This window comes from Punica granatum, chromosome 8, assembly GCF_007655135.1.
Source record: "Punica granatum isolate Tunisia-2019 chromosome 8, ASM765513v2, whole genome shotgun sequence".
Lineage (NCBI taxonomy): Eukaryota > Viridiplantae > Streptophyta > Magnoliopsida > Myrtales > Lythraceae > Punica > Punica granatum.
The window spans coordinates 23,907,922-23,935,829 of record NC_045134.1 but is presented as its reverse complement, the minus strand read 5'-3'; the positions used below and the strand labels follow the sequence as shown (position 1 = coordinate 23,935,829).

Genomic DNA, 27,908 nt, shown 5'->3' with positions numbered 1-27,908 from the left:
AGTATTAATAATTACCTTTTTTTACTTTTAGCAGTTTTCAATTATTACCTCCCAAACGTTTTTACTTATTCTAAAATTAGTACTTATTTTTCGGCAATTATATTTCAGCACTTTTATGTCAACAATGACACTGCCAAACCAAGCTTTAGTGAGGTCAATTTTGAAAAATTGTGTTAGAGTATCCATACTTGAAATACTTTTTCACTTTCATCCAACGGTGCTGAAAATTTTCAAAGAATTGTGGTGTTAAATGCAGATTGAGCCTATGTTTGATTATTTCTCATATATATGTCAAACGAAATAAAACTTGGGGTCAACTCCAGAAACGATCCCACAGATATCTCTTTCAAAGAGGATAATCATAAGACATTTCAATATATTTAGATTTCCCACACCGATATCTTCCAATTCGGGCAGAAGGTACGGGTTCAGGTTGAGAATGTGTTGTCTAGCCCTGCTACCATCCACTGTAAATCAAAGGACGATGATCTCGGGACCCATATGATCGACCCACACACGTTCTACTCGTTTGAGTTCAAAGTCAAATTCTTCGGCACTACCCTGTTCTTCTGCGATGTGAACTACCAGGGCAAACAGGTCGTCTTTTGATGTTCACAAGGCGTCCAGGGACAAAGGGCGGTTCCCGCATTTCTGCGAGCGGCACATAAACACGAAAGGGATGGAAGGCTTCAAGGAGTATGCCAAGGACACCCCCCAATCTCGTGATTCCATGGAAATAATTTGAGAAACTGAGATCATAGGGCATGAGGGAGTCGGGTGATGATCAATATTGTCATGTCCGGCGATTCCATTACTGTCACGAATGACAATAGCATTGTTACTTTTGAGTTCCGATCTGTGATGTTATAATAATAACCTCTTCACTCACCGTTCGTTTCTACGTTTTTTGCTCTTTTTTTTTGTGAAGATTAATATTTTTAATTTTAGAATTTAATAGCAGTCATCACATTAACGATGAACTGGCACGTGCCTTGTTCCTGTGTCTCAACGAAATAAATAATTTTACATTAAATTAGTATGTGATTCACATTATTGACTTAGCATGCAACTTTCTATAAGGTTCTTTACACATAATAAACTACTTATCAAAACAGAAATAGAAACAAAAGACACAGACTAATCGGTTATTTACTCCATTGTATTGGTCATATAAACAAATTTTGTTAAAGAGGTTCCCAGTTCAGAACTCAACAGTGAGACTATTTATGCTGCAATACCCCTTTATTTAAATTGCTGGTTTCTTTACTCCCCTGGAAGAACAAAATGCCTTGTTGGTAAGGATCTTGAAAGCAATGAAAGGCTTATTCTCGAATACGAAGCTAATATATGTTTTCAAGCCTCGTGGTGTTGCCGTAGCATTTTGGAGGGCAAAGATGCTTGGACGGGGTGGCTGTTGCCAGTTGCAGATGGGTAAAGTAGGTTTGGAAGGACCCGAAATTGGTGCTTAGGAATATATGAAAGGTACCTGAATTCATCGGTCCTGAAGAGGGTTGGGATCTGCATTGTTCATTCAAACAACTCATCTGTTGTAGGCATCTCTTCAAATGAACAAAACAGATACACCCCGACAAAGATCATATAAATTAATGCTTGATAGCCTTTCAATACCACCAATATGATGCTTGATATCCTTTCAATATCACCAAGATCCTCAAGAATTACAAAATGCAAAAGAGGATAATCGACAGCAATAGTTTTGACCAAAATTATCTAGGAGGCCGATCTGCACTTATAGTCTACGAGCTCTGCTGGGAACACGAGGACTCACATGAACAAGTTGGGCCTCGATGCCTTGTAGGTAGTCTTCAACTTCCTAGTTGGTGGCCTAACCTTCCTGAACACGAGGGGGAATTTGATCTTTGAGTTATGGAATTGCTTGGTGCTCTCTCTCTTGCAAAGCTTTGCTGGGACAGTAGCGGTTTTGATGATCTGAATGCAAGGGAACCTGACCCTGTGGCGCGAAGCCATCTCAGTGTACATCTGCTCAACAGCGCCATTTAAAGTCGTGTCGCGGTACTCTTTGTACATGTTATGGTAACCAGTCCTGCTCTGGTACCTCAACCATATCCCGTAGTTGTCGATCTTTGTCGGGTTCTTCTCAAAAATCTGCGAGTGTTTCGGAGATCAAAATCCACACGACAGCATTCCAGCAAAAGTAATTACAATCACTTTTATTTTCAATGAGCAGACAACACATCAGGAGACAAAATACCAAGACATTGTATAAGATGATCTCTCGAGGTATAGAAATCAGCTTTGAGATCTATTTTGTACAAAAACCTGAACCAACTTGATTGTACGATCACAAAATGACAAGACGCGATCTCTAGCACTGGCAAGCAAACTTCAAATGATCAATCAAATCTCGGGAAAACATAAACATGCCGCAGGAGTACTTTAAGGGTATGGAAAATCCACAGAAAGATTTGACCACTAGAAATATTCTAGAAGTTAGTCGACAGACCACCGAGTTTCATGCCTCGGAAGTTCAGAAAAGAGAAAAATGAGTGCAAGGCTGACTAATCATTTCACCCATGTGCCTAATGCGAAAAGTTACAAACATTAACAAGATCGTGACAACCGGATGTATCACGAGGAACAAAACATCCAAACATTCTTAATAAAGCGTGCGGCGTTACAATCAATAAACAACAACCGAAATGCTAGATGCTAATTGCTATGTAACTAAAGTTTGGCCAGACAACCTTTGAGCTGTTCCATGAACAACTATTGCAATTGCTATGCAACTAGCACATGGTCCCAGTCTACTTCATTCATCATTACTGCAGCCTTTGAAATGCAAGACGTTAGTTACCTCATTGATGGCGAGCACTTGCCCGTTGCTCTTCTTTACCTTCTTCAGCTTCCTCAGAAAGTACCTGAACCAGCAAAGCAACGTTGATTCACTTCACAACCCTAACAGACATACATTGGATTGAACCAGCAAAAGTGGATGGAAGCAAAACAGGGGCATACCAGAACTTGGATTTGGCGCGGACCTCATTGGTGGCCCAGAGCTTCATGCGATAAATCTTGGGATGCTCATCGGATTCTGTCGGCAGGGCTCTGCCCACCACCTGGTATTGATGAAACTGCACGCACCAAACGAAACCCCAAATTCACCATGTCAAAACAAACAGACGATGATCTGATGCCTCTGACGACACCGAGGTAACAATGAAGAGCAGAGATAGCTTACCCTGAAGGTAACCATTTTCCTCAGACAACGTAGGGATCGTCTGTTAGGAGAAGAGCCGGTCGGCGCTCCGTCCTTTTATACGTTGACGACGATGAAGCAGCAGGGAAAAGGCTCAAACCCTAGAACCCGCTACGGCATCGTTTCCTTGGCGGGCCGAGGAGGCCGGGCCAGGCCCATTGTTCGATTCAATCCAAAAGTTAAATTTTTTTTTTCTCCCTCTCCCTCTCTTCTCAATATATATTATGTAAGAAAGCAAAGTGTTACGTCATGAATGAGATCTAGGGGGCTTTTGGTTCGCGGATTGTTAGATCATAAACGAGGTTAGTTTGCTGGGTGGTGAGTAAGAAAATCTCAAATTTCTTGGAATCAATTCTAGTCTCTATTTACTCTTCACACCAAGATTCTCAAAGGGTCTAATTTAATTAAACTACACGGGATCAACCAAAATAGTTCAAATAACCCTAGAGAATGAATGTAAGAATCGAAACTAAGATCTCTTGGTAGAGGAGTACATCAGCTGTTAGGGAATGAAACCATATTTCTTGACTTATTATAAAATATTACATCCCGCGATAAAATAAGGTGTCTTTCTATGTTTTTTACCATAATATCTAAGCTAATAATGGAAATGGGCAGACCAATTTAAACAGTACGATATTCTACTCATTGCACCTGCCTAAGGTGCAACGTCGTCCTCGTGAATTTTATTTATTACATTAGAAAAATCGCAATAATCCTACTGGCAATGATAAATGATGACCGTAATCAGCTTTCGCATGGTAATCGAGAGATTCTATGCTCGATTCTCGTTGTAGGACTATCGATACGCTTTTATTAGCTAGGTTCCATATTTTCATGTACTAGACTCATTACCTTCCTCGTAACCGAAAAAAAGAGAACATCACGATGTAGGATGAGGTATGTAATATGAACACACTGTACTGGAATAACATCACAAGCCGAAATAGGCTCAGACAATGGTCTCCTGATGGTCCAGTCCACCTAGCCTCTCTTTCAGCAATGGGATGACCTTGCCCACTAAACTTCAGAGTAAGCTTGTTGGCTTTGTAGTCCAAATTATCATCCTCAACCACAATAAGCCTGCTGCACGTCTTCAGCTTCTGATTCCCATTCTCAATCCTTGATTAGCTTCGTCCGAACAAGAGGACGAGATGTTGGCCGAGACGCTTTGTTGTGACGAGATTCAAAGCAACAAATAAATCCCCATCCCACTTCCAGTCATTCAAATTCCACTTCAAACTCGTCTTCTCGACCGAGGTCATGTCGTAATAGTGATGAGGCTTCGTCTCAACTCTAGCCAACATTAACTCTTCACACCCAGATTCTCAAAGCATCTAACTTTGGGGCAAATAAACCTTACAAGATTGGACAGAACGGTCTTAATTAGCCCCACAGAATCAATGCGTGAAATGAAACTAAGAACTCCGTAATTGAATGCTTTTCTACATTATTTACTATAGTATCTAATCTAATCACCGTAATTGGCAGACCAAATTAAACAGTAAACTCATTACACTTGCCTAATATTAGCACTATCGAAGGCCTTGTGATTGTATTTATTATATCAAAAAATTTATAATAACACTTATGTAAATGTTAAATGACTACCATCATTTGAGAAAGGGATATGGTGCAGTAATAACAATTTTCATTTGATAATCAAGATATTCCAAATTAGAATAACATTGTGGAATTATTCATGCTCCATTACTAGCTAGATTTCTTATTTTCTTATACTGGATTCATGTTCCTTACTCGTCAAGATTGCTTTCTTATATAGGATCGAATCGAGGATCGTATGATCTTATCTCTAATTAAATATATATATATATATATATATATATATACATAAATGTATATATTCCTATGAAGAAGACGTACCAGAGCTTGGAAAAGAAAGCGACGTGGAAACAGAGCCCCAGAATCTCAAGTCTGCGAAAAAAGCTGGGGCAGAGCTCATACAAGGATTTCACATTTCAGAGGACAGAGGCTACAAAATCTCAGATTTAATTCATTAAATTCAAAACAAATCGAATGAACCGAAATTTTGGGCCGAAAATACGGGCAGGGCTTGACCTAAAATTACCTTTAAAATGCCAAAAACACTTATACGCTAGGATTGTTTGGATCGAGTCGATCTTCCTATCCAACTAGCGATCCTAGACTGATCCCACATTATTTATCTTTTTGTTTAGATTGGGATAGGTAGGAGGGTGCAAGATCGTAAGACGGTGAGATGTTACGATCCTGCAAACTATCTTGACAAACATGTTGTTACCAAGAAAAAAATAACAACATGAAGGGAGGAGAATGAACTATTTACTATAAACGTGTCCATACTGCTGGAATAACAACGCACACGAAAAGACAGTAAGACAATGGCCTTATTATGATGGTCCAATTCATCCAACCTTTCTTTCATCAATTGGATAACTTTGCCCACCAACTTTAGAGTAAGGCTATCGGCTTTATCATAAAAAATTATCATCCTCAACTATAATGACAAAACAATGCTATGCTACTTCAGCTCCTCTTCCCATGCTCAATCTGGAGATCTCAATATTTTAAATTGTACAATTTTCTACTGATTGCAATTGCCTAAAGTACAACATTAGAAGATCTCAATAATCTTACTAGCAATGTAAATGATGACCATCAGTAGTGTAGGAGATGAATTCTAAGGATAACCATAAAATCAAATCCAGAATTCTAGTTTCTTTTTATTAGTCGTATTAGAAATTTTATTTAAGTCTTGTTGGCCTATGGCTATAGAAGAATGCGAAGATCAAGAATATTCCGTTAACCAAGATGAGAGTTTTTCTCTTCTATCATGGCCCTTATGAGCGTTATTTCTCATGTTTAGACATAATCTATTCCTTTTGAGTCTAAATTCAGATGTAAGCACGAGAAACCATGCTCCACGCTGAATCAGAAGAAAGATGACATCACAAATGGTAGAGGATGAGTTATGTACTATGGACATGTTCCCGCTGCAACGCCCAATAGAGCTCCAGAATCTCACGTCATCGAAGAAGGTAGAGACAGAGCTCGGAGAACGGTTTCCCATTTCAAAGGACAGAGGTTTCAAAATCTCATATCCAATTCATTTCATGAATAAATAAATAAAATATTGGAACATGGGTCCTTTCAAGTGACTTGGTCCATTTATCGAACGACCATGATAACATAGCCCTAAGATAAAAGAACCCAATAACTAATCAAAATGCAAGAAAAAAATGTTGTTAATAAGCAATAAAGCACGTAAAAGAAGAAATTGAAATTCAAAATGAAATAATTATGAGTTATAGTATGTTCCTATTGATGCATTAAATAGATGTTGTTCAGATTTTAAGATTATGATAGTGAATCCCAGCGATTAAAAAAAATCTAATTATATAACATAAAAATTGCCAAAAAATTTTAAATTACAATTATGTTTGTCTTCACAGCAAACACTAATATATATATCATTCACGGCACACAAAAACTGTTAATCCTTTAGTCATTTTTAAGCAAAAACAAAAATGTTTATTTAAGTATTCGTTTAAATTTTCATTAATTGCATTCTTTAGAACAAAATCACAAATTATCTGGATAGTTGTATATTGCAAAAGACTTAAATATTCTCTTCAATAATGTAAATTATTTAATAGTTGCCCTTGATAATACAATTACTGAAAATATAAAATGTAATTTTTCTCTTTTCTAAAAGTTAGATGAATTACTGATTATGATATTGACTCCACGAAGACAATTTTGTGGAACGAATGAGATTATTATGCAGTTAAATTAAAAAAAATCGAAATATAAATTGAATAAAGATGTGACAAAGGTCATATGATTGAACAATATATTTATATATTCAATTGATATTAAAATATTTCGAATTCAATTAGACCAAATAAATTATTGTGATATTATGTTTATATTTTGGTCGATGTTGAAGTATATATAATATGCAAGGGGAATAAAACAATATTATATATAAATTGATAAGTGAAATCTAAAGCTCGCTTAAAAAGTTAAATAAGCAAAACAATCCGTGCACCGCACGGGTACGTGTGAAAACTAGTACATCTATTTCAACCTTGTGGATTAATGTACATTACTATTGTGACGATATGCGTACTGCATTAATTTACATTACTTTTTTTTTGGTAGATCATTAATGTACATTACTATAGTAACCATATCCGATAAAATGTAATTTCATATAAATGATACAATTTACCCTCACCAAATCAAAGCGAGAGCTTTTGTTCCAATTCTTCCTCGATTCTCCTTGTGCCAAAGTGTTTGCTTATATCTTATTTACTTCAAGCGCCCGCTGAGAAGTAATCAACGAATTAAAGTGGCAAAAGAGGGAGGGAGAGAAAGAGATTGTAAGTAAGAATGTGGTGTTATAGGAAGCAACCGTAATCGCAATCACAGGTGACATCAGTGAATATGCCTGGGCCAGGGGCCAGGGTTGAGGTCGAGATCTTTAACACGTGCTTACTGGTTCGAACTTGGCCATCCATTGCAAGTTGAAAAAAGATGACCAGGAAATCCCAGCTAACCTGAGTTACGAGTTTGAACTCTGGGTTGACTTTTTCGGAACCTCGTTGCTCTTCTGCAAGGCAGCATGGGAGCATGGCCATGCCGAGTTTGACATGTACAAGGCCTTGAGGGATAGAAGCAGGTGCTCTGAATATTGCAAGTGGGTGGCGGCAGAGGATGCTATCGTGGGATACTAGCCCGTTTGATTTTAGAGTCGATTTTTAAAATTTTAACTATAACTTTAACTCTACTCACTACAAAATAAAAGTTAACAACACAATTATTACTTTTTTACTTTTTTTTAATTTTTTTAACCATTCAATTCAATTTTTTAATACTAAATTCTCTCAACTATTCATTACTTTTTTATACTTTTTCTCATAATTCAACAATACAATCATTATAACTCAATTAGAATCAAAACTTAACTCTACTTAATTACAAGTCGCGTGAAGAAGAACCCGACATTTTTACTCTTTGGAAGCCATAATGTTGAGGGGCAGAAATAAAATAATAAGAGAGTAATTATTCGAATTGATTATTGGTGACCGGTGAATGTGTGATCATTTTTCTCTTCACTTGACGAGCAGCTGCAAACTTGGATCGGTGCAATATATCTATATATATATAATTACTATATCTATATCTATCTATAAGTAGACCTAATTTCTTAGGCCGTGCCACGTAGGATATTCATAGTTTAATAATTTTTTGTGTTCCAATCAATTATTACGATACAAATGGCGCGTTATTTATTTAAAAATGCCAAAGATTTTTTACTTATGAAAATAAAAAAAACTCTTCATGTATATGTGCAGACAAAATAAAAACTCATCATTTCTAAATAACCTCCAACGGGGAAAAAATGAAATACAAGGCCTCCATATTTTCATAAGAACAAAATGAAAATTATTCTACACTATGTATTAGAGAACACCCTCAAACTCAAGAAATACATATTGCATGATTTATATGAAATAAAACTTAACCGAATATACGGAGGAAAATAAAAGAACTAACTCTTAGATAATCTTAGCTGCACATGCATGGGCTTTTTCACCTTCTTAGTCAAAATAAAAGTTGTTGGAGAGGTCATTTGTCTTTTATGCCTCCGCGGCCGATGGATTTTGGGTCAAACGTGATATAATTAGTACAATAACAAAATAACTTATTAAATACCATTGGAGATTCTACCATGGTTATCTTTTTCCTAGGCATTAGATCTTCTTATGTAAGATCCAAGCAGTACATGTGTTCAAGAGTATTTAATCTTAAGATTCGTTTCTCATAGTTTGATTATCCATATTTTTGATCATGCATCTTCTCTTCGACGCTCGATCTCCCCTATGAACGAGATAGATTCGCTTCGATATTAAACTGAACCAAAGTGTACAAATTCAAGCAAATAAAAACAATTTAAGTACTTGAAAAGGAAATAATAAACGAATATTAGAAAACATCTTTTGTTCGTACACTGCAATTGAACAAGAACCAAATCCCCAAATTGAAAAACAAAATTCAATCTCATCAAATTCCTAAAATTCAAAGAAAAATTCAATTAAAACCGACGACATTGAATTTTTCTTGAACTGAAAGGCTAAGACGATGGCACATCCCAAGCCTAAATTGAACTGAGAGGCTGATAGAAAATAGAATTTTCAAGAATTCCTCAACTCGATTCGATTTTCTAAGGGGAATTTTTCTCTGTTTCTCTCTTTTAGCCCCTAAAAGAAGCTAAATTATTATTTCAATCACCTCAATTTTAATTGATTCTTTTTAATTTTAGGGATTTGACGAGATTGAATGTTTCTTTCAATTTGGAGAATTTGGTTCTTGCTCAATTGGAGTGTACGAGCAGAAGATGGTTTTTCGCGTTGTTATTACTTTTTTAAAGCAATTAAATTATTTATATTTGATTGAATCGGTAATATCGAAGCGGATCTAGTTCGCTCGTGAGCGAGACCGAGTATCGATAAGAAGATGCATGGTGAAAAATATTAATAGTCAACCTATGAGGGGTGAGTCTTAAAATTAAAAAATTTTGAGCACGTGTACGGCCAGAAACTTGGGATCTAATAGGTAGAAAAAAAAACTAACCATCATGGTTATTTTTGCTAGCTAATTGTGATAACATCACCAAAAAAAATTATAACATATTCGAAAATTTGTTTCAATTTTTCCGTTCTTATAAATATATTACAGCTCATTGAAATATGGACTCTTTCAAAAATTTCTATTGACATAATCAGAATTTAGAACTATCAAATCTCGATTTTCGCGTACCAAAATTTGTCCTTACTAGCTCACTGGAAGAAAAAGAAAAGAAAAAAAAACCTGTCCTAAGACTCCTAAGCAGATATTAAATTCTTTTTTCACTTTTCCTACATTTGAGGATCCATGACATTTCAATCTAAGAAATTAACTATCCAGAAATACTAGCGTGGGTTTTTTTTTCCAGTGTGAATTTTACTTATAGCAAAAAAATTTATTGTTTAGGAAAAAAATAAAAGGGAGAGGAAGGCTTGGTAGGTGTAGGAGAGACTGGAGAGTATGGTTATACGTGTACTGCAGGATAATCTTTTCTTAAACAATCTTCTCGTGAAATAGAGAAAATTACTTTTGCGCCCGCCGCCGCCGCCGCCCCCCCGCGTAAAATTATAGACACGGGTCATTTTAACCCCCAAATTATTCTGTTTGGTAACATTTATCCCGTCATCGTTTATGACCGATAGAAGATGTACCCCCGTGCCGTCTCTCTTGCTGGCAAATTTAACTGAAAAGTACATGTCCGTTGCACATGACGCGTGAAAAAAATTTAAAGAAAAGAAATTTTGAATTAAAACGTGAAAAACCATTGGTCATCATCGGCCTCTCCTAAGTCCCATGCATTCCATCCCCTTCGACCAGCGCTTACCGTCCGACGACCCCTCACCTCCAATGAACCTCCTTCCTCTCCGACCTCACCGGTTGATAGTGGCCAGCGACCAGAACTGTTGAACCGAGGGAGAAAGAGAGAGAGGCCACAAAGAGAGGAAGGGGATTTCTGCTTGTTATTAATTATTGATATAAGAAGTAATTATAATGCAGTCCAGAAATTGTTCAATTACCGACTCACTTACCTTTCGATTCTCTTCATTTGTTTGCTCGGTATGAGTTAATGACACAAGAATTAAGGCTGTGTTAACTTTTTTTTTTTTTAATGATCAGATGTATGCACTTCCTATGACACATGGAACAGCCAAGCATGGTACACCATAGCAGCTAATCTTAAAGGAATTTGAATTCGGGATCGAATAGATACTTGTGTTCCTTTTTACCACTAAATTAACCCCTTAAGATTTAGGTAGTGTTACTTCGCACGTACTTTTGCATCGCATTTCTCTCTGCTGTTGGCATTCTATAGCAGAGCTCAAGAACGTGGCATGACTGTTCATGTACATACAAAAACTATTGCGTCCTACGCAAGTCATTTTCTTATTATTACTATTGCGGTTGATGGAAGCTGTCATATTATTACTACTTTGCGTTAAAGTCATTTTCTTTCTATTAAATTTTCATTAGACTTATATGGGTCCGGATCTATATCCACTTAAAAGCTCAAGCTGATAAGTGATGGTACCCAAATATCATTTAAACTCGTGGATATTCATTCATTTTTTCAATGTAAGATTAATATTCTCAACATCTGCCCTCACGTGCAACGTATAGTCTATTTATGTCTACACGTCATCATGTGCCCCTAATATAAACTCATGGATATTAATTTATTTTTTTTTCAATGTGGGATTAACATCCTCAACATTTTCTTTACCACCGGCGATATTTCTTGAAGCGGAATTGAATATTAATTTTTCGTAGTGGAATATATACATTCATTTCTTATTAATTCATTTTATCGTAATGAAATCTTGCATATGAATTTCTGCATAGTTGCGGTCAAGGTGCAATAAACAACAAACTATAAGCGTATTGTGCACAGATCAATTGCGTATATAAAATTGTAGTATTGTACCTACAAAATTAAAGGACACACATATGTAAGGGATTACCAAAAGGAAGTTAAGCAGGGTTATTAGTAGTTAAAATGACCTAAATACACAATCGTTTCTCTCTTTTTTAAATTATTGACATAGTAGCTTACTAAGTAATTTAATTTTTTGAAGAATTTTGGAAAATTAATAAACTCATATTTGCTTATGTCAAATACAATCTTACTTATCATAAAAAGATGTCAACTACAATCTACACTTGCCGCGAAAAAAAAATCTAAACTTTACAAATTAATCATGTACTCATACATATGTATACATGCAAGTAATATTAATTTTTATCTGGATTTACAGGATTACAGTGAATCCAAGCATGTGTACAAAATAGTGACTATATGAACGTTTTACAAAATATAGTATCTATATCAAAATCGAATTCGCTTGTGCTAGAGGAGTTGCTATATAAATATCTCATATTTTCTCATATATTGCTCCACCAGAGAAATATCAATCATCATGGGTTTTGTTAATGTGAATTGTTTGCTAGTACTTGTACTATGTCTGGTTGCAGCCGACACGCTTGAAGCCGTTCTCAATGATATCAAGGTCTCTATATCTAACCAGCTGCCTAACGGCGCGCCTTTCACCATCCACTGTAAATCGGGAGACGATGACCTCGGAACCCATGTGATCGGGGCGGGACAGAGTTACGGATTCTCATTCAAGGTCAACTTCTTCGGGACCACGTTGTTCTTCTGTGGGGTGGGGTGGCAAGGCGGGCAGGTCGAATTCGACATCTACAAGGCCTCATTCGAATGTGACGAGTGCAATTGGCAGGTAAGAGAGGATTTTGTTCTCGGATACACTGACGGTGGTCCAAATCCTGACACCGCTATTCGTTGGAAGTAAAAATGTTCAGGGCAGGGGGTATTTGTAATAAGAGAAATCAATAAAAGCGTGCAATGTGATTGTGTGAACGTTATTATGGATCCATGAGGTAGTGGACCTATTGTGTAGTGGAAGAAAGCAATGTGTACTTTCTCGATGGCTTCTTCCCAAGCAAATTAAAACATTTAATTCAAAAAGCCCTTGATAGAATTTCAGTTAAATAAATCGCACAATAATTATGCATATCTACTGAAATATTCAGCGTAATAACTCCTAAATTTTATACGAATTGAATATTCATATAAATCTTTTTTTCCCTTTTTATTACTAAAGTATAACGTACATTCTAAGCATCGTACAAGCGTCAAAGAAAATGACATGTAGCTCAAATTGGAAGAAAATAATACTAGAGTATTATTTTACCCCCAAAATTATTCTCTTTGGTAGCATTGATCCCATCAACGTTTATGACTGATAGAAGATGTACCCCATACCGTCCCTCTTGCTGTCAAATTTAAAAGAAAATACATGTCTGTTGCACATGATGCGTGAAAAAAGTTAAAAACATAAAAAATGAAAACAAAATTTGATTTAAAAAGTGAAAAGCCATTGGTCATCATTGGCCTCTCCTAAGTCCCGTGCATTCCATCCCCTTCGACTACTGCTTCCTGTCCAACGACCCCTCATCTCCAATGAACCTCCTTCCTCTCCGACCTCACCGGATTATAGTGGCCGGCGACCAGAACTGCTGAGCTGAGGGAGAAAGAGAGAGAGACCACAAAGAGAGGATGGGGATTTTTGCTTGTTCTTAATTACTGATATAAGAAGTAATTATTGTCCAGAAATTGTTCGATTACCGACTCACTTACCTTTCGATTCTCTTCATTCGTTTGCTCGGTATGAGTTAATGACATAAGAATTAAGGCGGTGTTAACTTTTTTTTTTTTAATGATCAGGTGTGTCTAGGCTTCGCCTGACTATATAATTCCCTAAGTCCCATGCACTTCCTACGACACACGGAACGGCCGAGCATGGCAAACCATAGCGGCTAGTCTCAAAGGAATTTGAACTCGGAATCGAATGGATACTTGTGTTTCTTTTTACCATTAGACTAACCCTTTGAGATTAAGGTAGTGTTCCTTCACACCTACTTTTACATCGACTTCTCTCTGCTGTTGGCATTCTATAGCAGAGCTCAAGAACGTGGCATGACTGTTCATGTACATACAAACACTATTGCGTCACGTCCTACGCCGGTTGACGGAAGCTGTCATATTATTACTACTTTGCGTCTAGTCATTTTCTTTAATTGCCAACCGCGATATTTCATGAAGCAGAATGGAATATTTATTTTCTCGTTAATGGAATATATACATTCATTTCATATTAATTCGTTTATCGTAATGAAATCATGCATATGAACTTCTGCATAGTTGCGGTCAAGGTGCAATAAACAACAAAGTGCAAACGTATAGTGCACAGATCAATTGCGTATATAAAATTGTAGTATTGTACCTACAAAATTGAAGAACATATGTAAGGGATTACCAAAAGGAAGTTAAGCAGGATTATTAGTAGTTAAAATGATCTAAATACAGAATCGTTTCTCTCCTTTTTAAAATTGTAAAGGCAACATTAGTGACTTAAAGGCAATTTTTTATTGTGTGAGTTTTGTTTTTTAGTGGGCAAATTCGGTTCAAATTGGATTAGTACTGACATAGTAGCTTACTGTGCAATTAAATTTTTTGAATAATTTGGGAATATTAATACGCTCATATTTGCTAATGTCAAATACAATCTTACTTATTATAAAAAGTTGTCAAATGCAATCTACACTTGCCGCGAAAAAAAAAATCAAAACTTTACAAATTAATCATATACTCATACATATGCATACATGCAAGCAATATTAATTTTTATCTGGATTTACGGGATTACAGTGAATCCAAGCATGTGTACAAAATAGTGACTATATGAACGTTTTACAAAATATAGTATCCATATCAAAATCGAATTGCTGCTAGAGAAGTTGCTATATAAATATCTCATATTTTCTCATATATTGCCCCGCGAGAAAAATATCAATCATCATGGGTTTGGTTAATGTGAATTGTTTGCTAGTACTTGTACTATGTCTGGTTGCAGCCGACCCGCTTGAAGCCATTTTCGATCACGTCAAGGTCACTATATCTAACCAACTGCCTAATGGCGCGCCTTTCACCATCCACTGTAAATCGAGAGACAACGACCTCGGAACCCATGTGATTGGGGCGGGACAGACTTACGAATTCTCATTCAGGATCAACTTCCCTGGGACGACGTTGTTCTTCTGCGGGGTGGGGTGGCAAGGCGGGCAGGTCGAATTTGACATCTACAGGGCCTCATACAAATGTGACGGGTGCTATTGGGAGGTAAGAGAGGATTTTATTCTCGGATACATTGACGGTAGTCCAAAACCTGATGTCGCTATTCCTTGGAAGTAAAAATGTTCAGGGCAGGGGGTATTTGTAATAAGAGAAATCAATAAAAGCGTGCAACGTGATTATGTGAACGTTATTACGGATCCTTGATGTAGTGGACCTATTGTGTATTTGAAGAGTCCGACCTATTGTACGTAAATTTACGGGAAGAAAGCAATGTGTACTTTCTCGATGACTTCTTCCCAAGCAAATTAAAATATTTAATTCAAAAAGCCCTCGATAGACTTTCAGTTAAATAAATCGTGCAATAATTATGCCTATCTACTGAAATATCCAGCGTAATAACTCCTAAATTTTATACGAATTGAATATTCATACAAATCTTTTTTCCCCTTTTTATTACTAAAGTGTAACGTACATTCTAAGTATTGTACAGGCGTCAAAGAAAATGAGATGTAGCTCAAATTGGAAGAAAATAATACTAGAGTATTATTATATATTATGTTAACAAATCATATTGGTATATGGACTCAAATTGGCCATGTTTGGTGGTTAGAATAACAAGTGGAATAGGATTTTGAAAATCCTTATCCTTGGCTTGTACAAAGGATTGGGTTTTGGCATAAAATAGGAAAAATTATATAGGAAATTATCCGGCTGATGGGTGGGATAAAGGACGATTGAAATATAATTATATGAAAGGACAAAAATGCCCTCAGCCTCCCTTTTAATTTTCGAAACATGCCACCTTGAAAGATTATAATATGCAATAGAGAAGCATGGGTAGTTAGGGCCTGACGCTAATCACCTTCGCCCCACTGAGGTCACCGGCTACCAAAGGTCACCGTCAACCTTGACTAGGTGGCAATAGCCAGCTTGAGATCTTTAACATGATGCTTACTGGTTCGAACTTGACCATCCATTACAAGTCGAAAGACGATGACCTCGGAACCCATGTGGTCCAAGCTAACCAGGGTTACGGGTTTGAATCCAGGGTTGACTTTTTTGGAACCACGTTTATCTTCTGCAAGGCATCATGGGAGCATGGCCATGCCGAGTTTGACATCTACGAGGCCTCGAGGGATAGGAGCAGGTGCTCTCATTATTGTAAGTGGGGGGCGGCAGAGGATGCTATCACGGGATACAAGGAGGGTGAAGAAGAACCCGACATTTTTATGTGTTTGGCAAGTGAAAAATTATTCAACTTAACTTAACTCAACTCCACAATTCAATAACACAATTATTACTTTTTCCTTTTTAATTTTTTTTAACCATTCAATTCAATTTTTAATATTAAATTCTTTTAACTATTCACTACTTTTTCACAATTCAACAATACAATCATTACTTAATCATTATTTTATCTTAATTATTCATTACTTTTTCACATTTTTTCTCATAATTCAACAATACAATCATTACAAATCAATTAAAACCAAAACTCAACTCCACTCTAATACCAAACATATTATTCTTTGGAAGCCACACTGTTGAGGGCAGAAATATAATAATAAGATATTAAGGTTGCGTTTGGTTTCATAGTAGGATTTTAAAATCAGATTTTGATTTTGATTTTGAGTGGTATAAATGAGGCCTACCCTTTGACTTTGTATGTGTTATGTTGTTTTGTTGTGGAAAAAAGTGGTATAAATGGGGCCCACTCTTTGACCTTGTATGAATTATTTTGTTTTGTAGTGGGTAAAGTTAAGTTAGAATTGTGATTCTAAAATATCATCTTGAAACCAAACAGGCCCTAATTATTCGAATTGATTATTGGTGACCGGTGAATGTGTGATCATTTTTCTCTTCATTTGATGAGCAATCACAAACTTGGATCCATGCAATATATATCTATATATATATCTAAGTAGGCCTAATTTCTTAGGCGGTGCTGTCAGCACCTAATTTCGGTCCACCGGCTCCAAGGGGGGGCAAAATTATCATTTCCCAATTTATTACCTTTTCTAAAAAAAAAAAAAAAAATTACTGTTCCGGCCGGCCGGGCAGCCGCCGACCGGATCCGGAAATTCGGGATCTCCGCGATTTCCTCCCCGAAATCTGCGGAAATCCCGGCAAAATTGGCAATTAAAGGGAGGAGAATCCTCCTTGTTTTGGGGGGAGCTCATTCTCGGGATCTTGGGGGGAAAGAGGAGAAAAAAAGAAAACGCAACCGCCGAAAAAAACTCCACCGTTTTCCGGCGACCGCCACCCAACCCGATCCAAACTTGACCAAACTTCATTTCCCACATGCATTCGACCTCCTGAGTCCATTTCTGGTGTTAGTTTTGCGATTTGAGGCTTCTAAATGGCCTAATCAATACTGTCCAGAACGGAAAACTCCACCGTTTTCCGGCGACCGCCACCCAACCCGATCCAAACTTGACCAAACTTCATATCCCACATGCATTCGACCTCCTGAGTCCATTTCCGATGTTAGTTTTGTGATTTGAAGCTTCCAGCTTGCCAAAATCGCCCTGTCCAGAGGACATATTCACGGTTTTCCCGGGCTTCCTCGACATTTCCACCACCTCACGACTATGGCAAGTCGTGCCATCATTTCCTAAGGGTTCCTCATGACCCTCACTCTCCCCCGTGACGAGGTGGTCACGTGCCGAGAGCCGCTCAACCGCGCACCACCGCCATTTCTCTCTTTTCTCCTTTTACAGATTTTTCCAGTTTTTACCGGTTTTCTTTGCATCTCTCAGGCAAATAGACATGTCTAATCTTCATGAAACCACTGCAGGCACGATCCTCAGTCAGTTAGGATTCCAATGCCGCCGACCTTGCCTCAAAATTCCATCGGGAGCCTCCGTGACGACGTCCGACCCGACTTGTGCCAGTCGGGCCTGTTCCTCTGGTCGTCTTTTCTGATCCGAACTTTGAAGGGACGCACGGGTCAGTTCGGGTTGAATCTCGGTACGATCCACCTATCACTGTGCTCCTCAGTCAGTTAGGATTCCAATGCCGCCGACCTTGCCTCAAAATTCCATCGGGAGCCTCCGTGACGACGTCCGACCCGACTTGTGCCAGTCGGGCCTGTTCCTCTGGTCGTCTTTTCTGATCCGAACTTTGAAGGGACGCACGGGTCAGTTCGGGTTGAATCTCGGTACGATCCACCTATCACTGTGCTCCTCAGTCAGTTAGGATTCCAATGCCGCCGACCTTGCCTCAAAATTCCATCGGGAGCCTCCGTGACGACGTCCGACCCGACTTGTGCCAGTCGGGCCTGTTCCTCTGGTCGTCTTTTCTGATCCGAACTTTGAAGGGACGCACAGGTCAGCTCGGGTTGAATCTCGCTACGGGCCACCTATCACTGTGCTCCTCAGTCAGTTAGGAGTCCAATGCCGCCGACTTTGCCTCAAAATTCCATCGGGAGCCTCCGTGGCGACGTCCGACCCGACTTGTGCCAGTCGGGCCTGTCCACCCTTCCAGTCGGGTCTGTTGCTACCATTCGGGTCTGTGCAAGCCAAAACAGCCCAAACCCGACTCGGCAACGGTCCAGCCCGACTCTTGAAGGCCCTATCCCGCATCTCGGGACTAGCCCATTATTTCTCTGTTGCAGGTCCGGCCCAGTCCGCCAACTTCGGCCCATCCATCCTTCCGAAGCCCAATCTTCCATTCGGCCCAGTCCATTCCATCGGAGTTCGGCCCAATCCAGCTCAGACCGGCCCGATACTGTTCAGACCGGCCCGGTCAAACTCACCCAGCATATCTTTGACTTTTTTATTTTTTTTTATTTACAGAATCACCCCTCAACTTTCCGAACTAGGTAAATTCTCAACTTAGTGGCATGATTAGGGCTCATTTCCTGAATATTATTGTTTGCTTGATGGATATGATGTGCAGTGTATGTTCTTGAGTCGCGTGGGTGATCGGATTTTTCCCGAACTCGATTTTACGAACTTTCTGTTTCGTCACATTTCAGTCCATAGGACGTATTTTATTTTTTAAGATCTGCCCCGAATTTCAAAATCATTTTCAATCAAGCCCCGGTCACTTTATCATTTTTCAATCAGTCCTTGAATTTTCCAGAATTGTTCTAGCATTCCAAGAAACTTTCCGAGTTATTTCAGTTTAGTCCTCGGGCCTTTTTTTTATTTTTCAGATCAGTCCTGATTTTCAATTTCATTTCAAATAAGTCCTAGGGCATTTTCAGTAGTTTTTTTACAAATCAGTCCCCATCTTTTATGATTTGCAAAGCAGTCCCCCATCTTTCGGAATTTATAAATCAGTCCCCCATCTTTCGAAATTTACAAATCAGTCCCCATATTTTATGATTTACAAATCAGTCCCCCATCTTTTAGAATTTTCAAATCAGTCCCCAAACTCTTAGAATTTGGAAATCAGTCCCCAAACTTTTGGAATTTCCAAATCGGTCCCCCATCTTTTAAAATCGTTCAATTCAGTCCTCTGGACATTTTCCAAAGATATCCAATCGCTTTTCCTACTTGGATTCCCCACCGATAACGCACATGCCTCGTTTAAATAATTTTGTTTATGTAATTATGTGTATGCAACATGATAATACGTGCTCTTTGCAACATGTACTTTTCTGTTATTTGTTGTATTCATCGCGGTTCAAGCCTGAACTCATAGGAAACGATATCACGGGGTCCAACGCCCATGCACATTGAGAGCGCGCAACCCGAGTGCGGCATCGGGTCTTGCCTCGACTCAACGTCCCAATCTTAGTGATGTCTAAGTGGAAAGACAACTCGAATAGGATGAATGAGTCGTGGTCAGGACATGACTCGGGAGCTCGACCTGTCCCACGGCTGTCTCAAGAATCAAACGATTCTTCTGTTATCCGTCGGTCCGGTCGGACCCGACCACCGGCTCCATGAGCCCGCGTTGCATTATTTTCGATTTCGGTCTTTTCCAAACCATACGGTGAGCATGAGTGAAATAACGGCCGAACACGAACCAACCGGGATTCAGTCATTGTAATTTATATTTGAGAGAACAATGTAAGGGTTTTACGATGCATATTTAGTCATGTAATAATCCCGGTCGGAAAGTGGACGGTCGGAGTGTCCCTTCGAATTTACGGTGTCAAAACGCGTAAGATGAGCGGAACTTAATCATGTGGTAAATAAATAAAAGGGCAAGCCTAGCAAGCTAGAGTACCGAAAGGGCGTGTGGGATATAGGCCCACACGTAATAGAACCCCCGAATTCGGAATTTCCGGTTCCGTACAAGACCATTGCCTTAGCATATTAGGTGTACCCCGTACCCCTAGACCCGGGAAACTTGCCGGCCCTCGACTCTTGGGTCGTAAAATGGCAAGTGGCGACTCCTTCTCACGTGCGTCCGTCGCGCGTCCCCGGGAAGGTGGACACTCCCAAGCCGCGTTGCATTTAGGCGCGCGCATTGCGTGCCCCGACGAGACGAAATTCGGGTGCGCACAGGTGCCATGTAGGATATTGATAGTTTATAATTGAGTAATTTTTTTCTGTTCCAACCAATTATTACGATACAAATGGCGTGTTATTTATTTACCATATTACTTGATAAAATGCCAAAGATTTTTTATTTATGAAAGTAAAAAACTCTTCATGTATATATGCAGACAAAATAAAAACTCATCATTTCTAAATAACCTCCGACGGGAAAAAATGAAATACTTATTGAAATTAAAGTTCCAGCGTGGGTTATTTTTTTCCGGTGTGAATTTTACTTTTCGCAATAATTTTTATTTTTTAGGGAAAAAGAATAAAAGGGAGAGTATGGTTATACATGTACTGCAGGATAATCCTTTCTTAAACAATCTTCTCATGAAATTGAGAAAATTACTTTTCCCCCCCCTAAATTATAGTCACGTGACACTTTTACCCCCAAAATTATTCTCTTTGGTAGCATTGATCCCATCAACGTTTATGACCGATAGAAGATGTACCCCATACCGTCCCCCTTGCTGTCAAATTTAAAAGAAAATACATGTCTGTTGCACATGATGCGTGAAAAAAGTTAAAAACATAAAAAATGAAAACAAAATTTGAATTAAAAAGTGAAAAGCCATTGGTCATCATTGGCCTGTCCTAAGTCCCGTGCATTCCATCCCCTTCGACCACCGCTTCCTGTCCAACGACCCCTCATCTCCAATGAACCTCCTTCCTCTCCGACCTCACTGGATGATAATGGCCGGCGACCAGAACTGCTGAGCTGAGGGAGAAAGCGAGAGAGGCCACAAAGAGAGGAAGGGGATTTTTGCTTGCTATTAGTTATTGATGTCAGCATCCAATTTTGATCCACCAGTTTCAAGGTGGACACTTTCAAGCCGCGTTGCATAGGCGCGCGCATGCGTGCCCCGACGAGATAAAATTCGGGTGCACACAATTGATATAAGAAGTAATTATTGTCCAGAAATTGTTCGATTACCAACTCACATACCTTTCAATTCGCTTCATTCGTTTGCTCGGTATGAGTTAATGACATAAGAATTAAGGCGGTGTTAACTTTTTTTTTTTAATGATCAGGTGTGTTTAGGCTTCGCCTGACTATATAATTCCCTAAGTCCCATGCACTTCCTACGACACACGGAACGGCTGAGCATGGCAAACCATAGCGGCTAGTCTCAAAGGAATTTGAACTCGGAATCGAATGGATACTTGTGTTCCTTTTTACCATTAGACTAACCCTTTGAGATTAAGGTAGTGTTCCTTCACACCTACTTTTACATCGACTTCTCTCTGCTGTTGGCATTCTATAGCAGAGCTCAAGAACGTGGCATGACTTTTCATGTACATACAAACACTATTGCGTCACGTCCTACGCCGGTTGACGGAAGCTGTCATATTATTACTACTTTGCGTCTAGTCATTTTCTTTAATTGCCAACCGCGATATTTCTTGAAGCAGAATGGAATATTTATTTTCTCGTTAATGGAATATATACATTCATTTCATATTAATTCGTTTATCGTAATGAAATCATGCATATGAATTTCTGCATAGTTGCGGTCAAGGTGCAATAAACAACAAAGTGCAAACGTATAGTGCACAGATCAATTGCGTATATAAAATTGTAGTATTGTACCTACAAAATTGAAGAACATATGTAAGGGATTACCAAAAGGAAGTTAAGCAGGGTTATTAGTAGTTAAAATGATCTAAATACAGAATCGTTTCTCTCCTTTTTAAAATTGTAAAGGCAACATTAGTGACTTAAAGGCAATTTTTTATTGTGAGAGTTTTGTTTTCTAGTGGACAAATCCGGCTCAAATTGGATTAGTCGGGACACGTTAGACTTTCGTATACCAAGATAAATACCAAAAAAAAAAAACTAATCAACAGCTATGGCCGCATGATTATAATTTAAAGTACTGACATAGTAGCTTACTGTGCAATTAAATTTTTTGAATAATTTGGGAATATTAATACGCTCATATTTGCTAATGTCAAATACAATCTTACTTATTATATAATGTTGTCAAATGCAATCTACACTTGCCGCGAAAAAAAAAAATCTAAACTTTACAAATCAATCATATACTCATACATACATGCAAATAATATTAATTTTTATCTGTATAAAGGTTTTACAAAATATGGTATCTATATCAAAGTCGAATTCACTTGCTGCCAGATGAGTTGCTATATAAATAACTCATATTTTCTGATATATTGCTCCTCGAGAGAAATATCAATCATCATGGGTTTGGTTAATATGAATTGTTTGCTAGTACTTGTACTATGTCTGGCTGCAGTGGGCACGCTTGAAGCTCTTTTCGATGACATTAATGTCTCTATATCTAACCAGCTGCCTAATGACGCGCCTTTCACCATCCACTGTAAATCGGGAGACGACGACCTCGGAACTCATGTGATCGGGGCAGGACAGAGTTACGGATTCTCATTCAAGGTCAACTTCATCGAGACCACGTTGTTCTTCTGCGGGGTAGGGTGGCAAGGCGGGCAGGTCGAGTTCGACATCTACAAGGCCAAAAGGGATTTTGGGTCCAGGTGCAATAACGAGTGCATGTGGCAGGTAAGAGGGGATGCTGTTGTCGGATTCAGTATCGACGGTGGTCCAAATCCTGACATCGTTATTCCTTGGAAGTAAAAATGTTCAGGGCAGGGAGTATTCGTAATAAGAGAAATCAAATATAACCGTGCAATGTGATTATGTGAACGTTATTACGGATCCTTGATATAGTGGACCTATTATGTAATTGAAGAGTCCATACTATTGTACGTTCATTTACGGGAAGAAAGCAACGTGTACTCTCTCGATGGCTTCTTACTAAGCAAATTAAAACATTTAATTCAAAAGCCCTTGATAGACTTTCAGTTAAATAAATGGCGCAATAATTATGCCTATGTACTGAATTTGATATTTGAATTTTATGGGTTTTTACGCCATATATTCCATAGTTTTACCGTTTTCTCAAATCTATTACATATTTTAAAAATTATCCAAAAAGACCTACGGTTTACATCTTGCCCCAACTCTATCACTCCATCAATTTGTCCGTTAGTGAAAAGTAAGTAGTCTCTTATCCCATGATTTTAATTTTTTTTCAAATCTATCAGATGGTTTTAATTTTTTTTTCAAATCTATAATGAGCAAAAGGCCATAGTGGTAAGAATGGACCCACTTACATTTCACGTCAGCATCACCGTTAAATGTTAAGAGAGAAATTAACGCCATGATAGATTTAGAATTAGATGTGAATCATTAATCTTTTTGAGTAATTTTTAAACAATGAAATGGATTTGAGAAATGAGTAATACCATGAAACGTGACAACTCCTAAATTATATATGAACTGAATATGCAAAGATATCCGTTTCCTTTTCATCACTAAAGTATAACGTACAGTCTAAGCATTGTACATGCATGGAAGAAAATGACATGAACTCAAATTGGAAGAAAATAATACAATATTCAGCTTATTACAATTGCCTAAGGTATAATATTAGCATAATCAAGGCCCTTGTGAATTGTATTTATTATATCAGAAAGGCTACAATAATACTAGTGCAAATGATAAATCATGACCATAATCTAAGAAATAGGGTATGGTGCAATGGCAAACGTCATCGTTTGATGACTGGGAGATTCCACTTTAGATTCTTGTTGCCGGATTACACATGTTCCTTTGCCAGCTAGATTTCTCATTTTCTTATGCTTGGCTAATGTATCTTTCTCGTAAGGTTGTCAAGATCACTTTCCTACATAGGATCAAAAGCAATCGTGGAATCGAGGATCGTAGGATCAGATCGAAAATCGTAAGATCTTACTTATAATTAAAATATGTATTTACATATAAACATAGATGTATATTTTCCTACGACGAAGACGTAGCAGAGCTCGAAAGTCTCACGTCATCGAAGAAGGCAGAGACAGAGCTCGGGAAAGGGTTTCACATTTCAAATGACAGAGTCTTCAAAATCTCATATTCATTTCACAAAAAAATAAATAAATAACTATTCCTTTTATCCAACGACCATGATAAAATAGCCTAATCAAAATACAAGAAAAAATGTTGTTAATATGCAATAAAGCACGTAAAAAAAGAAATGGAAATTCAAAATAAAATAATTATGAGTTACAGTATGTTCCTATTGATGCATTTAATAGATGTTGAGATTTTAAACATGGTTTTCAAAATCGTGATTTGAATCGTACAATCGTACGATTCTACGATTCACAGGGGTTATATGATTCCGATACAATGGACTGAGTCGGAACTATAGAATCGCAGGTGAATCGGGCCGTGAATCATAGAATCGCAGAATCGGACCGATTCTATGATTCCGGATTCGGCCCAGAATCGGGCGAAGCCTAGGCTTGATTCGGGCCCCGGGCCGAAGCCCAGCCCATTGGCCCTAAGCCTGAAGGCTCTCTCTCCTTTGCACACCCCCCTCTTTCCCTTTCTTCTCTGGTGTTCCCCCTTTCTCCCTAATTATGTGCCCTAATCCAGTGGACCTCCCAGTCTCCAACGGTCCAAGCTTCAACAATTTCTTCGTGTTCGGCATTTCTTCGTGCTCGGTTGTTCCGAGTCTCCGACAAGCTTAAAGCTCCGCAATTCCGACTTCCGGGTTCCATGATTTCTTCCGCAGTTCCGAACTTCGACAGTCCAAGCTTCAACTAGACTAGGTAGAGTTGATATGCCCGAGCTTCGACGTCCCAAGCTTTGACTAGAACAGTTCAGTTGCTTCAACTTGCTTGCTCTGCCTCTGCCCGAGCTTCGAGCCGCCGAGCATCCAAAAGTCCAGACCAGGTAGCCTGACTTGAACATCCGATCGCATTCTGCTTCGATTCCTTCGATGTACTGAACTGAATATAAATTGTACTAAACTAAACTAAATGTTGGCATGTTGGCTCAGCTGTACTGAACTGAATGATCAATCTACTGAATCACTGATTACTGAATACCGATCATGTCGGGATGTTCTGTTTGATTGCGTTGTTTCCAGATTTCAACTTGCAGCTTGGATAGCTGAAGCCCAAAACAGAAATAGAAAGTAGGTTGTCATAAACCCAGGAAGATCGTGATTTGTTATTCAGTCTCTCTTCAATTATGTTCAACCCCATATATCTGCCACATTAAGAAAGAAAAACCAGTCAAAACTTTCAGATAAAGTTGGTATTACAATTCTGTAAAATTTTCACTTGAGCCTACACAGACTTGAGCCTATCTGCAACCCAAAAGCTTAAGCTAATAGGTTGCTGGACCCAAGCCTCATATAAGCTTGTGATTTCTTTCTCAATTTTTTCCATGTGGGATAACGTATCTCAACATCCGCCCTCACGTGGCAACGTGTGATCCAACACGTGCCACGTGCCCTTAAACACCCGCCCTTAACAACTGACCACGAGTCAGGCATCCTCTTCCGTGCTCGTGCAAGGGGGGACAAATATCAAACTAGTCTCGAGCTCCACACTCGGGCCTAACTAGAGGTGCACCTTTAGCTACCTCGGAACTGGACCAGGCCATTCTTGGGCCGGATTAACATGAGGGGCACTCTTGGCTACCTCGAAACTGAATATGGCGTGCTGTGAGCCCACACGAGCGCGCATAAACATAACCCGCTTTGATACCATGTAAAATTTCCACTTGGGCCTACACAGACTTGAGCCCATCTGCAACCCAAAAGCTTAAGCTAATAGGTTATTGGACCCAAGCCTCATATAAGCTTGTAGTTTCTTTCTCAATTTTTCCATGTGGGATAACGTATCTCAAGCTGTTTTCATTCCGAATGGAAAGACGTCTCAAGCTGAATGAGTTGGAAAAGTGTATCTTGGTGGAGTTCTCAATTTATCTGGAGTATTATGGATTCCTGATTTTACTTGCGATTTAATCTCTGTGTCACAATTATCTGATGAAATGGGATGTCAAGTAACATTTACTGCTGAATTATGTCTCGTACAGGACTGTGCGAGGAGGATGATTGGAATCGGTGAGCGCCGAGGGGGGGTCTATTACATGAAGTGTGTGGCATCCAAGGTCGACGTTAGTCGTGTTGTAGCTGTCAAGACAAATTATGTGTGGCATAAGAGACTCGGACATCCGTCTCCACATGTTTTATTACGAGGCCTACCGGCTAATGAATTCGTGAATAAGGAATGCGAGGTCTGTCACAAGGCTAAGCAGACTCGATCTCATTTTCCAAATAGTATGAATAAAGCAAGTTTTTTGTTCCAATTGGTGCATATTGATATATGGGGACCATATAGAGCACGTTCCTATTCAGGGGCCTACTATTTTCTGACAATCGTCGATGACTTCAGTCGAGGTTTGTGGGTTTACCTATTGAGAGAAAAATCGGAAGCTAAAAGCTATTTAATTAATTTCTGCAATCTCATTAAAAATCAATTTAATCGGGCCGTGAAGATAATTCAGTGACAATGGAGCGGAGTTTCTTTCTCGAGAATTGCAGGATTTTTCTCGCAACATGGTATCATACATTAAACTTCCTGCATTGATACACCCCAACAAAACGGGCGTGTAGAAAGGAAGCATCGTCATATACTCAATGTGGCACAGGCCCTCTTGATCCAAGCATCAGTTCCAGTTCGCTTCTGGGGAGAATGTATTCTAACAGCGGCTTATCTCATTAATATTACCCCGACACCACTTCTCGAAGGCAAAAGTTCCTATGAGGTGATTTTTGGAAAGATTTCAGATTACTCTCGTTTACGAGTATTTGGGTCCCTATGTTATGCACAAATCAGACCGCTGTCAAAGGATAAATTCAAAGCACGGGCAAGGAAGTGCGTTTTCGTTGGATACCCTTATGGAAAGAAGGGGTGGCAAGTCTATGACATAGAGTCTAAAAGAAATTTTACATCAAGGGACATCAAATTTTACGAGGATATCTTCCCATTTGCGGATCAGCACCATGATGGTTGGGGTATGGCAATTCGAGACACGCCATTTTTTGATCCGGTTTTATTAAATTTTCCGCCGGTTATTGGACAGGGGGAGTCACCCAGCCTAGATATATTGAATCAGGAGTCCACTGGGCTAGGATGCGGCCAAACATGGCCCAGAATCAGGAGCCCAGCCACTTGCCTTCCGCTGCTGGCTTCCAGAATCCGACCCAGCACTCAGCACACGACCCGATTCCTTCTCCGCCTGGGCCTAAATCAGCGAATTCTCTTCAGTTTGGGGCCGGCCCGATTTCAGAGGATTCCAGCAGCCCATCACAGAATAATTCTGAAGAGAAGAGTAATATTTCCAGCCCAGTTGATTCTCACATACGGCGTTCAGATCGTATTCGACGACCACTAGTTCACCTTAAGGATTTTATTTGCCACACTGCCACACACTACCCCCCTCCATCTTTGGCCTCACCAGTTTCGTCACCCTCCTCAGGTACGTCCT

At 38.9% G+C, this 27,908-nt stretch overlaps 1 protein-coding gene across 1 annotated transcript; it reads right to left on the bottom strand.

Annotated features, from left to right (window-relative positions):
- Nucleotides 1-1,593: 1,593 nt before the first annotated feature.
- On the bottom strand, nucleotides 1,594-3,349 carry LOC116215867 (60S ribosomal protein L18a). Its single transcript, XM_031551665.1, has 4 exons — nucleotides 3,221-3,349; nucleotides 2,998-3,113; nucleotides 2,837-2,900; nucleotides 1,594-2,127 (listed from the first exon to the last, which is right to left on the bottom strand). Exons 1-4 carry the CDS (start codon nucleotides 3,233-3,235, stop codon nucleotides 1,786-1,788), a joined length of 537 nt encoding a protein of 178 aa, XP_031407525.1. The 5' UTR covers nucleotides 3,236-3,349; the 3' UTR covers nucleotides 1,594-1,785.
- Nucleotides 3,350-27,908: the final 24,559 nt, after the last annotated feature.

Coding starts and splice junctions, on each gene's coding strand:
- LOC116215867 (XM_031551665.1), bottom strand. Junction 2,901..2,997: donor CGCGCCAAATCCAAGTTCTG/GTATGCCCCTGT, acceptor TTGCTGGTTCAG/GTACTTTCTGAGGAAGCTGA. Junction 2,128..2,836: donor AAGTGCTCGCCATCAATGAG/GTAACTAACGTC, acceptor AAACACTCGCAG/ATTTTTGAGAAGAACCCGAC.